We start from the raw sequence: 14,796 nt of genomic DNA, 5'->3' as shown, positions 1-14,796 counted from the left end.
ACAGAGAGCAACAGAGCCACACAGATAAACAGACAGAAAGAACCTGGCAGAGAGGGAAAAAAGGGAAAGAAAGCGAGGTAGAGTTTACAATGTGATATAAAGAGACATAGAATGAGAGATAGAGGGAGACCCATGTAGAGGCAGAGAGAGAACTTTTGTCAGAGAGAGGAGGTAGGGAGGAAAATGTAGAGAAAGAACAGCACAGACTGTGACTTCCCTGGTGGTGCAGTGGTTGAGAATCTGCCTGCCGATGCAGGGGACACGGGTTCGATCCCTGCTCCAGGAAGATCCCACATGCCACAGAGCAACTAAGCCCGTGCGCCACAGCTGTTGAGCCTGTGCTCTAGAGCCCGTGAGCCACAACTGTTTGCAAATAGAGAAAGGCCGTGTGCAGGAACGACCTAACAAAGACCTAATGCAGCCAATAAATTTATTTATTAAGAGAAAAAAAAAGGAAGGGCCCAGACTAACAGAGGTGAGCTGATACACACTGTGCCCCAGAACTTGAAAAAGCCATACCATGTGCCCTGTTATGGTCACCCTGGCCCACCTGTCCACACCCCTCCCCAAAGCAACCCACTGGCTTACTGAATAGGTATATGCTTTAAAGCCATAGGGCCTGGGTTCAAATTCCAGCTCAGCCACTTTTTAGCTATGTGGCCTCAGCACTTTATTAAGCTTCATTTTCTTCATCTGTAAAATGGGGATTGTAGTACCTACCTTGCGAGCTTTGTGTCAGATGCCCAATAAATATTAATTATTAGCTCAGCCAAATCCTGATATCCTCTGGCTCCCATCCTTTCCCCCTTTAGTGAAAGGGAATTTATATGTGTCTGGGATGGATAAATATAGCCAATAAAACTTTATTATTGGAAATAAAGGAAAATTAAGGATACCCTTCTAAATAAGCAGTTTGGGAGACTTTTCAGCCACAGGCTATTTAAAAACCAACCATACTTACAATTGACAAGGTACATGGAAATGTTCTTTTATCTGCAATTTCTTTTTTGCTCTCCCTGCTCCTCCCTGTTTTCCTGTAGATAAGCTAGGAGAGGGCAAATTGCTGCGCCTGGAACTCCTGTACACAAGAGGGCGCTGGTGAGCATAATGGAGAACATGCTTTCAATGATCCTTGTCTACTTTTTTTTTGTTTTTAATAATCCCTGTCTACTTCTCCCCCCACATCTACCTCTCTCCCTACAGAAGGAGACCGCAGGCCTAATTATATTGCTACACTTTCAGACTTGCATTAGTAAAATTTCAAGAAAGAAAACAAACCAGAAGCAGCAGGATTAGAATGAATCTGTAGCTGTGGGCTGAGGAGTAAACCATGTGGAAGGACCTCACCTTCTCGTGTTCTCCGCTATCAGCAATCGGCCATGACCCTCCACTTGCAAAGGTTTACAGAATTTTGTAGGGGTTTGGGGGGCTAAGATATGTTTTTAAAATTTTAAAAGAACTAAAAAATTAGAAACAATTTGGAAAATCCTGAAAGTCTGTATAGGAATAAAAGTCACCCATAATTCTACAACCCACTGATGACTTCAGTTAACATTTTGAAGTACACAATTTCAATTATACAGATAATATTTTTATCCACAAATGGGCTCACATTATACATATGTTATGTTTTTTTCATTTGGAATATATAATGCGAACAATACCGTGTCATTAAATATTTTTCTTTAAATAACTTTAATTTTTGTATAATACTACACTCTGCAGTCATAGCCTAAGGTATTCCTTTAAAGTGTTTAAACCATTCCTCTCTTGCTGAATATTGATGCTGTTTCCATGTTCTTTTCTATTATAATGTTTCAGTGAACAGCATTTAAATAAAATTTTTTATGCATATCCATGATTAATTGTTTAAGGTACATTGCTTCTACAACTGGAACTTCTGTTAAAAAATTTAAACTTTCTGAAAAACTTTGATATCAATTGCAAATTCTCCATGCAGTTCCAAAAAGTTTTGTCAGTTCATACCCCTTTCATCAGTGTGATGTCTCTCTAATAAAAAACAAAAACAAAAACTGCAGTTGTTCTCCTCTTCATAAAGAATCATCTTTTCTTTTTATTAAAAATCTTTCCAATATTCTCTCTTCTAGCTTTTGCATTCCCTTATTGATTTCTATTAAATTTCAAAACCATCATTGTGTTAGATTTATTTTTACACTGCCTTGAACAGTTTGCTGAAAACAGTTTATAGAATCTTCATGTAAGAAAATTGTGTTTACTCAGAAGTTGTGAACTCATTTAAAAACAATATATATTTGCTGAAAGATGGAAAAATATTTTATTAAGCACCTGACCATTACCACGTCAGGAACCCTCCCTGGTGGACGCCTGAGAAGCACAAGGTGTGATCCTTAGGGGTCTTGTGTTTTTAGTTGGAGAAACACAGCCAAGCTCACATACTCTGAAGAGCAGTTTTTTTCTCAACCTTGTTTATACCCATGTCTCCCCTCAAACACTGTCTCACTGTCTCCAGGGTACCCCCCCTCTCACTGGCCGTGGGGAGTTTGCGCAGCTTTCTTTCTGTAGTTGCTCTCACCTGCAGAACTAGATCCACTGAATGTGCTCTTTCAGATCACCTGTGCACATACGCACATCCCAAGCCGATGTGCCTTCCCTCCCCCAGGGAAGGATTACTGCGTCAAGAATCACCTGAAGCAGGACTCTGAAATTTAAGAACCTAAGAGCTGGACAGGTTGTCGGTGAGTTCTGGCTCAGTAAGGCTTACGTTAACATGTTTCCCCTGGCAGAGAATTTCCTGCAGTTGGAAAGCCGATCGGTGCCCCAGACCCTGGCCCCGTCTTTGCTTCCTTTCCCTCTTCTCCAGGCTATCCCGGGGCTGCCCTCCACAGGCAGTCAGTCGGCCCCTGCTCTCCTACTCTCACCTCTCTTTTGCTTTGCCCTTTACGCATCATCCAGCTGACTCCCTGCTTCCGATTATCTCGTTCCTGAGGTTGGCGTTCTGCCGTGTGCCCCAGGGACTGGCTCTCCTGCTCTCTCCTTCACTCTCTCGGTCCCTACATTGCTGCTCGTGGCCCTGATGTCCTAACCTTTTCTCACTGGAACTAGGTCCCCATACCTTCTGCTGACACAGTGTTGAGCACAGTGCCTGGCCAACAAACACACACACCATAAATATTGTTGAATGAAGGAATGAATTGGAAGCATTCTCTTGCTTGAATTTAACTTTATGTCTTGGGCTTAGTTGAGCCATGTTAACACAATACTCATATTTCACTCATCTTTCTTTCTCTCCTTGCGTCCCAGATTTCCTGTTTTGGTTTTCTAGTTTCTCTACGCTAAGTTCTGTCCTAGACACTTTGCACATGTTATTTCTAATCTTCACAACCATCTTGCAAGACAAGTATTACCACCTCCATTTCACACATAAGGAAGCTGAGCGTCCAAGAGGTTTGCTAATTTCTCCAAGTCACTCAGTGAATCGTGGTTCACCTCGCTTCTCCATGGAACCACTCCCAGAATCACTGATCTATGGCTTAGTCTTGAGGTGCCTACCCTTTCTTCCTTGGACCTTCCCTTGACTCTGACCTTATTTTGATTGTGCACCACCATCTTTGCCTGAATCCCAGTTGAGACAGAAAGAGCCATAAGGGAAGGACAAACCCGAGAGGTCCTGCCAAGGTCTTGACATGAGAGACTGAAGCTGGGGACTGAAGGAGATAGAAGAGCCAAAGGTATTTCCACATCTTCATCCTGAGAGAGCAGAACAGTGGTGGTATTGTGGCAGAAATGAGTATTTGGGAGGTCTTATTCCTGTGGGTCGTTAATCAGGATGGTGGTTGGCGTTCCAGTGACTCTTTCCTCTCTGGGTAACCATGGCAAGTCTCTTAGTTTTTATGAGTCTCAGTTTCCTCTTCTTTCCCCGAGCATCACCTTACCTGACTCTCAGGATTGCCATTGGTTTGCCTACCAAATGATGCAATATATGCGAATGTGCTTTGTAAGGGGTAAAGCTGTACACACGTTAGCTGTCATCACTGTTATCAGTTATGTTATTACTAAAGTCAGATAGTAAATGGAGACACCAGCCTCTTGAGTAAAATATGTCTATGCCAGGGGTCAACAAGCTGTGACCAAATCTGGCCTGCTGCCTGTTCTTATACGGCCCATTGGAATGTTTTCCAATTTTTAATTTGGTTGAAAAAAATCGAAAGAAAAATATTTGTGATGTAAAAAAAAAAAATCACATGAAATTCAAATGTCAGTGTCCATAGAAAAAGGGTATTGGAACCGAGCCACACCCACTTACTTGTGTGCTGCCGCCCGTGGCTGCTTTCTCAGTGCAACAGCAGAGTCCAGTAGCTGTGACGGAGATTGTACGGCCTGCAGAGCCTAAAATATTGACTACTTTTCGTAAGAGCTGAGCAGCCCTGCCCATTGCACGCTCCTGCCTTTGCTCTCCAACATTGATCCAAGTGCAACTTCCCCTTGAGTTTAAAGCCTGAGAAAGGTGAGGAATGAAGATAAGGAGAAAGAGAGAGAGAAAAAGGGATGAGGAGAAAATGTCAGATTAGAAATGAACTTGGTATTTTGAAGGTGTTTTCCCCTCTCTTCTCCCAGACCTCCCACAAAATAATAGAAAATAAATTTAGTAGACAAAAATATTTTCTGTTCCTTTAACAATGATGTGAGGGATATGTGTGTGCTCTTTTTTTTTTTTGAATTTTTAAATGAATGAAAATAAAAACAAGACTATTACTGTCATTATGTTAATACTGTTGACCCTTTCACTGTATTTCATACAATAAAATCTTCATTGTATCAAATTAATATATGAAATATAAGTAAGTTACCAAATGAATTTAACACAATAAACTATAAGTAAAAAGATGGCTATTTACATTTTCTTCTCTTATTTTCCTTAGTGAGAAGCTGGATGGAAAAACTAAAAGACAAGGTAAGAGAAGTATTTTCTTCCTTTGGATTTTTCTTAGGGGGCATGGCTTTGTCAAGTAAAAGATCTTCAGAGTAATGGAGCTTTATTTCATTACTCTGATTCTGGTAATCTATGCAAAAATACAGGACCACTTAAGGGTGCCCAGTAAGAAAGAAGGCCTTCTCTTTAAGGTCCTTCTGGTATAACACAAGGGATGCCTTACTCTTTGGAGTGCCATTCATTCTTATGGAATGTAATTCCTGGTATGTACAACGGAGTAACATCCTTGACGTATCAAGGTGGAGTTCCTTTTAAGGAACTGCAGGAGTGTAATCCCATTCCACTGCGCATTTCATGTCCCAAATGCAAGGATCTTCTAAACCTGATCTTCCTATATGAGGAAGAAATACCTTGGATTTTGGAAGGCATTGATTTTTCTGACCCAAGGACATAAATTGGTGGACTTGATTTAAGAATAAAACTTTGTGATGGAAAGGGCATCCTTAAACCATAGTGGGAGGTGGGGTTAAAAACACCTGAACACCTGAGCACTCTCCTCAAGCCCACTTTTATGTAGTCTGTCATAGTGCCACTGCTTGCTGAGTGATCACGAGCTGACCTATCTGGAATGGCCAACTATAGAGAAATATTTTCCTCTCTTGCATTAATTCTACCATCGACATCTGTGATTGACAATATTAACTTCCTTGCAGGTTCATATTTTTCATTTACTTCTAATTTTCAACACTAAGGTTTCATTTTTGGTACCTTGTAATTTCAAACTGGAATTACTCATAAAAATATTGGTGGAATTCTGAACTCCTTGCTGTAGCCTGTGTCAGATCCAGTTACTGTAACCCAGCTCGGATTTCGCTGGGGGTTTAGTTAAATGGAAATTGTTTCAACTGTCAGATAGGAGTTACTTCCAGTTCACCTGTCTCAGAATATACATCTGTTGATGGTATCCCATATCTTATTTTATTATTTGATGTAAATTTCCCCCATGTTTGAATGATTAATATTTATTTTGCTACAGTTTAATGTTAAAGGATAAAAGGAAACTTTCAATTGCAATTGAAATTGTATAGTTATATTAATTCTCACTATTTTTCTGCTTCTTATTAAAATTTAGCATGTAGAGTTTTGAGAATGAGATTATTTTATGTTTATACACGTTAAAAGTGATGCTGAAGGATTTTAAGCCTGTTGACGTCAGTGGAAGCCATGTTGGTATCTGTAACACATCCAGTTGTCTAAGGGAAGTATAATCAGAAGACTGAGCAAGATTTGGGGCAAGAGAAGCTCAAAAGTTTAGAACTGAATATATTTACATTGGTAGGGCTTCTTGTTATTTTTCAGGGGAAAATATGATGCAATGAAAGGTAAACAGGCTCTGGTAGTTTAATCTAAGAGTCCATATGTCATTGTTTTTATAGAAAGTACCCTTCTGAGTTACAAAAATGGACAAAAAATAAACTGAAGAAAACAAACTTTGGCATGTAGCCTGTTTTGAAGTTGGACGTTGCAAAGTTTCTTACCTGTATGTATATATAGCTTCACCACTCTGTTTAGAAATCTGTGTAGCTCTGGAGAAAGGCTGTATTTTCTCTTCTTGTGGACCCTTTCTTCTTATCTTGTCTCGAAGGCCTGGCACCCTTTCCCTGCTCCATTTCACCAAGAGAAATAATTTTATGTATGGCCTTAGTTTTCTGGATTATTTTGAAGTTTTTTTAGCCTTCTCTTCATTTTATTCTGTAGTATTTTTCAGTTATGTCTTAGTTTTAAAAAATTGGTAGAAAAATGGTTGAAACTCCCACCAGTTGACTTGCTTTTATGCCTTGTCTTCATTTTTTAAAAAATTTAACCATTTTTTAAATTGAAGTGCAGTTAATTTACAATGTTATATTAGCTTTAGGTATACAGCAAAGTGATTCAGTTGTGTGTGTGTGTGTGTGTGTATTCTTTTCCAGATTCTTTTCTAATAAGGTTATTACAGAATACTGAGTAGGGTTCCTTGTGCTATACAGTAGGTTCTTGTTGACTATTTTATATATAGTAGTGTGTGTATGTTAATCCCGACCTCCTAATTTATCCTTCCCCCTTTGCCCGCTATCTCTTTTGGTAACTATAAATTTGTTTTCTATGTCTGCGAGTCTACTTCTGTTTTGTAAATAAGTTTGTTTGTATCATTTTTTTTTAGATTCCACATGTAAGTGATATCATATGTTATTTGTCTTTCTCTGACTTACTTCACTTAGTATGGTAATCTCTAGGTCCATCCACGCTGCTGTACTTGTCTTCATATTTTGATTCTTTCTTGAAGGGACTCAGTCTAATTAGGCTCCTCCCTCTGGGGGTGAAATATTATACACTTACTTGATACATACCATCATATGTGTATATATATGTATATACATCTTCCTCTCGCTTTCTCTCTTCCCTCTCTCCCTCTTTCTCTTCATCTGTTTAGCTAGCTAGCTATCATCTGTAAAATCTTGTTAGTCATTATCTTCAGAAACTATTTGAGAGTGAAACTTGCCATTTTGATGAAAATTATGGAATCCCTTAGAACTGAAAACTAAACTACATATGTAACTGGCTCTTCAGTGGGATATCTTCTCAGTTCAGCTTCATTTAATTTTTCCTGATACTGGTTTCCCTGTTAGTTAGCTGGACTCTTGAAAGGGTGGTAGGTGTTCTGAAAAGTTCTGAATTGTTCCTCTCGTTGGTATAGTTTAGTCCTATATTAGTTCGGATTAAGATCAGCTGTGAGTGACAGACCCCTCCCCTCCCCAGTGACAATGGCTTCACCAAGAGAGAAGTCTGTCTGTCTCTCATGTATGAGTCTGGAGGTAGCAGTCAGGGGATAGTGAGGAGCAAACACTGAAGGCTCAGGCTCCTTCTGTTTGATGTTCCATCATTTGTGACCTTTATTCCCAAGGTCGTCTATGGTCCTGGATGGCAGTTAGGTCCATATTCTAGCGAGAATGAAGGAGGAAAAAGGGAGGCTAAGATATCCCTCTCCTCTTAAAAGGGAAGATAAAGGCACTCTGCCATTTTTTTAAAGGGCGGTGGGTAAAGGCTCTGCTCCCCCCTTGTAGAGTATGCTTGAGAAGTTGCCCGTGTCACTAATGTATCATCTCCTTAGTGAGGCTTATCACATGGTCACATCCAGCTGCACAGAAGGCAGGGAGAAGTCATCGTTATTCTGTGCCCAGCCCAGATGGGAGGTTCTACTGCTCTAGAAGAAGGGGCAAATGGCTATTGAGGGACACTCCCTGTACTCATGCCATCATTGACCTTCTTCCTGGTTAAATGTCCAAGTTAGTGATGCTTGTTTGGCAAATCCTTATGTGGCTACCTGTTGATGTATTTTTTCAACACCTATGTTGTTTCTCGAGATTGAAGATGCATCAAAATGTTAGTTGTGTAATAAAGACCAGCGCTGTTGTTAAATCACCAAGATCCTCTATTTCTTCTAGCTTTAGGAAATAATCCAGAAAAGTGGGTGATGCAGACTATAGTTCGTAACAGCGATTCCCCTGTATAGTCTGGACCAGTGGCATCGCATTACCTGGGAGCTTGTTAGAAATGCAAAATCTCAGGTCCCTCACTAGACCTACTGAATCAGAAACTCTGGGAAAGGGGTCCAACAATCTGTGTTTTAACAAGTCTTGCAGGTGATTCTGATGCATGCTCAAGTTTGAGAACCACTGTTGAATAGACATCATAAGGTACTTCTGAATTCAGCAGACTTTACGCAGTACAGTGTATCATATGGTTTTCTTATTGTTTTCTCAAAAACCTATGTTTCTGAACAAATACATCAACCTGAGAAGAAAGGATACCTTCCTCATAAATATAAAACAAAACAAACAAACCAAAACCAAAGCAAAAAACAACTATATCTAGTAAATTTTGTCTTACGATCCACTTTTTTAAATTTTCAAACTGTTTATTTGGAAATAATTTCAAATTTACAGAAAAGATACAAGAGTAAAAATAGTACAAAGAATACCCCTGTTCCTTTTCATCAGATGCACTTGTTCTTCCCATGTTGCCCCATTTTGATCTCTGCTCTTTTCTTCTGAGCCATTTGAGGGAAAGTTTTATACATCATGGTCCTTTTACACCAAATAATTCAGTGCATATTTGCTATGAATAGGAATATTCTGCTAGCAAACAGTTATCAGCTTGAGTACATTTAACATTGATATCATACTTTTATCTGTTACAGCATCTGGATTTCAGTCTTTTGGTTAACAGACCCAGAATGTCCTTTCTAAATTCATATTTCTCCTCCATTGCAGGATGTAGCCTGGGGTCGTATAACACATTTCGTTGTCAGGATTCTTTAGTTTTCTTTAATGTGGACTATTTGTATAGCCAGCTTTTGTCTTTCATGACACTGATAGTTTTTTAATAATACAGTGCTTTAAAAAATAGACTATTCAGTTCAGTTTTATTGGACATTTCCTCATGATTAGATTCAGGTTATGCATTCTTGGTTGGGATATGCACAGATACAGTTGTGTTCTCAGCAAGTTACGTGTGGAGGGGTGTGCACGTCCAATAATTCTGAACAGAGAAAAGGTGCTAGGCAGAATTTATAACTTAATATGCACACGCATCTTGTTTTCATTTCTGTAGGAAACAAGTCATGGGCAATTCTAAAAAAAGAGCTTATTTTCAATTAGTCAGTTTTGAATGAGGAATGGTTAAATTATATTTGAAGAGGGTAGATTGTTTTATTCCCATCTTGGAATTTACTTGGTGAGTTCAAAGCACAGGCAAATCTCACACACACACATGAGGAAATAGAGAGAGATTAATTGAATTTTTGCGAAGTCTACATGATTTAAAGCTTTAGAAATGAGAAGCCTCAATGTGTAAGTAAGAAATATGCAAATAGTGATACATTTTGTAATATTCATGTTTTTGGTGTGGGGTTGCGTGACATAGCATAAGGAGACCCCACTCAGAGGCTGATCAAGTTGAACTTCCAAAAGCTCGGATACCATCCTTTGAATGTACAGCTCTGTAAAATCTAATCTACTGGGCTGAAAATTTATCATACATCAACATATGTATATATTTCCAGGCACTGGGAATGGTGATGTAAAAAAAAAAATTCATAGTTCTGCACCCAAACTTTGCTGTTGTCCAGTGTTTTCCCACCTGGAAAATTACAGACTTTTATAAGCCTTACGTAGATCTAGAAGAAAGTTTGGGTTTCTGCAAAGCATGTTAATTTGTTGGAAAATGACTGGGCTTTGTTTCTTAGGGGAAAAACACTTAGTATGCTGAGGAACAATGCTATGTTCTCAAATTAATGGAAAAAATTCCATTTTCTGCTCTAAGTGAAGACTCTGGGAAACAAAACCAGTGAGAGCTGGCTGTGTACAAGAGAACACTGCAGTTTTGTAAGGTCTTTTCTGTTCCTTTGATTTACTTCTAGAAATGTTGGGAAAGCATCACAACCTACTTACTTCAGCACTTTTTAGAAAACTTTTATTATTTTTTTTCCTTCTCTGTTTGGGGCTCATTCTGAAGGATACTGGAAATAGTTTGTGCTATATTAAAATTTTTAGAAATAGTCAAATAAGTGAACAGACTCATGGTTCCCCCCCCTAAAATAATATCCATCTAAAGTACTTATTACACTCAATAAAAGTTCTTAAAAAAAAAAGTACTCCTTACAGCACTTTTAAAATTGTTAATTGTTTATGGGTTTTTTCTGGGTAGGCTTCTAGAAAGGGGCCATGGTGGAAGGTAAACCAGTGTTGTGTTCCTCCATGAAAGGCTCTGGTTATTCATCTACCTTTATCCCTTAGGTGTTTTATTGGCCAAGATGCAGGGAGTACCCTTAGGGGTACTTACTCTGAACTTGGATTGGTCCTGAGCTACTTACCCAAACACATGGATGTGTGGAGATCAGGCTGCTCTCTTAGGACCGAAGTATCCATAGTAACACCTTGGGGATGTTGGAGACCCACAGGAGTTTGAAACCCCCAGGCTGTTTTGGAAGTATCAGTGTTGTTGGCAGTGATCTTTGTGCCCCTCTCTGCCACTTTCTTTTTTTGGGGCTGGGGACACTGAGAATTCCCTCCAACCTTCAACTTTGGTCTTGTGCACTGGGCAGATATTTTTCTTTCATGTAAACGAATCTATACACATTATGTGCAGCTCTCTTCTTATCTTTGTCTTTTCTGCCTGGGCTCCAACACCTAACATCCTTCTTTCCTTTGCAAGTCCTTCTCTTCCCTGCTGTCTCCAGAAGCTCTCACTTTTCACTCACATAGAAGCACATTCCTTTTTCCTTTCTTACTCTGTTGCAGCTAAGATTGTGAGAGAGGGACCACCAAAGTCAAGGCCCTTCTTTTGCCCTCTAAGAAACGCAATATTCCATTGGGCACTTCAACCCCCCTGAAGCTTGACTCAGGCTGCTATTTCCAATTTATAGCATTTTAATAGTCCTGGCATTCTCAGAGGCTTACTTCATCCATCTTTAATACAAATTATATTTCTGGCACCAAACCCTGATGTTGATAAATGTACATAAATAAGCAAGTGGCTGGAGGTGCCACTAAGTCTGGCTGATTTATTTCAGTACTTCTACATATTTGAAATATCCAAAAATAGTCATACCTCTCTCTGTTGCCTTCTCCCTAAAGAGTAAGTTTATTCCAGGTGCTATTTTATAACAAAGCAGACAGGAGAATTCAAAGTGTCTAAAAACCCGCTGCCCTCCCGCAGAACGGAGAAGCCCAGGGCAGTGGTCTGCTTAGCATCCTAATGTGTGTTTGCTTTCCTGTGCAGGCTGGCTATATGTCTGGGATGCTGGTGCCCGTAGGGGTTGGGATAGCTGGAGCCTTGTTCATCTTGGGAGCGCTCTACAGCATTAAGGTTATGCATCGCCGCAGGAGAAATGGCTTCAAAAGGCATAAAAGAAAGGTATGGACTCAACAGCAGCAAAACCTAATCAGCTTCTGAAAATCCTTTGCTTTTCTAATTTGCTTAATAAAGCACACGGGGCTTAATGGTGCATGAATGGTACTGACGTGCCCAGTGGTTCCGATTAGCTGCTGCAGCTGCTGCCTCGGCTTTGTTTGTTCACGTGTCTTTTAAAGGGGGCCTGTTCCTCAGCTTTGCTCTGCGGCAGAAGGAGTTTAATGCTTTTCTGTTTTCTTTCCCCAGCAGAGAGAATTCAACAGCATGCAAGATCGAGTAATGCTCTTAGCCGACAGCTCTGAAGATGAATTTTGAATTGAACTGGAGTTTAATTGGAAGAGTCAACGATGTTATTATTTTATTTCTTATTTGGGGGCAAAAAAAAAAAAGAGAGAGAAAAACATTCTGCCACACTGGGGCTGTCAGGCCATCAGTCTCATTATCTGCTGGGTAGTAGATTTTTCTTGTACTGAGCAGAAAAGGCATGCTGTATACGAACTGTAATATGCAGTATTTGTTTTTATTCCATAGTGAATTTTCCATAACCATGGGCTACGACTCGTAAATATGCAGCATACATGTTGTTCAGTAGGAGTTGCTAGGTTAGGTAGAGTAGATGTTTTATATTTTCCCATAGTGTCTTGTCCTTTGTTTGAATTACTTATGCTAAAGTATAACAGTAATCGCAGCCAAGACACACTTGACCCTGACATAGAAATCTTAACAAAGAAAGGCTGGCGATGACTGCTCTGCCTACTGGAGTCCCCAGGCTTGTGGGCCGTGGCACATACTACATTTGCATTAAAACGAGCAGCAACTCAGAATGAAATCTTTTTCATCAAGAAGATCTCAGTGCATTAGGATATATATAGATTTGTATGTATCTTATGTTATGTACTTGAGTCTCCTGGTTTTTATTATTTTTCCCCTTCCCTTTCATTCTTATTCTTGGCAAAGAAAAAATGCACTAGAAATAATGCATTAAATTGACTCTCGGTCTTACTGTAAGCTTGCTTTCTTAAATAGTGTAATGGAGTCGAACAGACCTATGAGTAGATTCTTACATGTTTATCATTAAGAGATGTTCTTTTTGTGTATCATGGACTTTGTCAAGAAGAAATGAGGAAGAATCAAGAGGAAATGAGGGTAGGTAAGCTTCCAGAGCATTTATCACTGCCATTTGGCTCTGTGCTTGTGTGGCCACCATCCTGAATTATTCAGAGTGGTGCTTTTCTACATCTGTGGTCTTGGCCATGAAATGATTGGGCTGCCATTGGTCCTTTATTAGAAAAACACATTCTGTGGTAGGAGCAGGCTCAGGGGCCAGAGCCCTGGCACATGACAGAGCTTGTGAAAAACCAGCCTCTCTCGGGGTGTCTCACTTTGGGGGGTGCTGGACTCGGTTAGATCATGTCTCATTTCCCTTGGAATGTAATTCCTTGCCCTATCTTTTGAATCTAGGTATTTGGGACTTTCAGGAAGTGGAGTTTTGGGGTAAAGACTTGGCTCGTTTGTGTGGAAGAATAAAGGTTACTAATAGCACTGTCCATGGTTCTTTACACTGTGGAGGACTCATTCACATTTACTGGAGCCTGCTTTGCTGTGTTCGGGGCGAGCTGCACAGTTATTCCTGATAGCCACTGTGTGACGTAGGAGGTATGTTTTTATTCTCCCGTTTGACTGAAGACGGAACTGAAGCAGAGAAGTGAAGTGATTATCCAAAATTATACCCAGGAAGAATCAGGACTAGAACCTATGGACTCAAAAACCATGCACCCCTATCTTTAGCTCAATGCCCTTTCCACATGCTTTGGAGGAACCAATAACATTTCAGAGTCCTTCTTTAAAACCAAGCTTCTAAGGAAATAGCTTCTCAGTCCAGGAACATGTGATATGAGTTTCTGTCTTTGTTCAATGAACGATGTCTCACTAATTTCTCTCTTATGAACACAAATTCTTTTCCTCCCTCACATCAGCTGTTTTCCTTATAATCACATAAATTTAAATATCACCTCTAGGAAACTAATAGAGAAATCTTTCTTGAATTCATTCCTGAAGGATAGCTGGCTTACAGAAATGTTTTCATCAAATATTTTAATTTTTTTTGCCAAGAGATAGATGCGAATGGGTGAAATTGATCAAGAGAAATGTAAAGCTCTGTACCACCAAATAGATGTTAACAGTCGACACATAAGCTCAGAGTCAGGTTTTAAAAATAGAACTCAGAACCATGACTCTCCAGAAATTTATAATTTCGTGAGCAGAGGCATCCTGATACTGAATAGGGTGCATTTGCCCTTTCTAAGAGCAGCCCCTTGCTGTAAGTGCTCCTAAGGTTAGGAAGAGGTGAGCACCATGTAGCATTACCACTTTTGTGTTCTTGACAAGCTCTTTTTAGGGAAAACACAGTAGGCTGCTTCATGCAGCATCACATGGGTGATATTAATGGCCACTAATGCCTCGGTCTACTCTTAGTCTGTAGTTTTAACTAGACCATGATTAATAGGCCGAACCTTCAAACTATAGTATAATCAAGTCACCAATGACAGACACATATTTTCATTTGCGAAGAGGGCTATGGAAGTCACATGTGTGTGCATTTAGGCCTAAGCAGAAATGTCTCTGCTGTCCTTTTTGGGACAGGTGACTGTTTAAAGAAAAAGCGATTACTTAAATCCTAGCAGATTGCTGTACAAAGCCATTTAAACACCTGGGTTGAGTGGACAGTTCTGTGGATGCCTAAACTGGTGTGTTTATTTTGGCCATTTTCCTTGCTGCCAGTGGCTGTGGAACAATGATTTTTAGTGGTCGGTTTAGATTATTCAGCGGAACAGAAAAGGTTGTCATGTTCAGAACAAAACCTTCACCATCTGTGAAGGTGCTGGCCCACAGTTATGCAATAGTCCAGATTAAAAGTAGTAAATCAGGCATTG

The 14,796-nt window shown here is 39.8% G+C and overlaps 1 protein-coding gene across 1 annotated transcript in view; it reads left to right on the top strand.

The window, feature by feature from the left end:
* The window catches only part of ARMH4 (armadillo like helical domain containing 4), a 123,336-nt gene extending 111,105 nt beyond the window's left edge, over window positions 1-12,231 (top strand). Inside the window, exons 5-7 of the mRNA XM_057732350.1 lie at window positions 4,902-4,933; window positions 11,732-11,866; window positions 12,110-12,231. Coding sequence (XP_057588333.1) covers window positions 4,902-4,933; window positions 11,732-11,866; window positions 12,110-12,178 — 236 coding nt within the window. The 3' untranslated portion in view covers window positions 12,179-12,231. The remainder of the gene's footprint in view (window positions 1-4,901; window positions 4,934-11,731; window positions 11,867-12,109) is intronic.
* Window positions 12,232-14,796: the final 2,565 nt, after the last annotated feature.

The sequence above is a fragment of the Hippopotamus amphibius genome, chromosome 4 (genome assembly GCF_030028045.1).
Source record: "Hippopotamus amphibius kiboko isolate mHipAmp2 chromosome 4, mHipAmp2.hap2, whole genome shotgun sequence".
Taxonomy (NCBI): domain Eukaryota; kingdom Metazoa; phylum Chordata; class Mammalia; order Artiodactyla; family Hippopotamidae; genus Hippopotamus; species Hippopotamus amphibius.
Note: the sequence above shows the minus strand (reverse complement) of the source record. Positions and strands in the feature narration are given on the sequence as shown.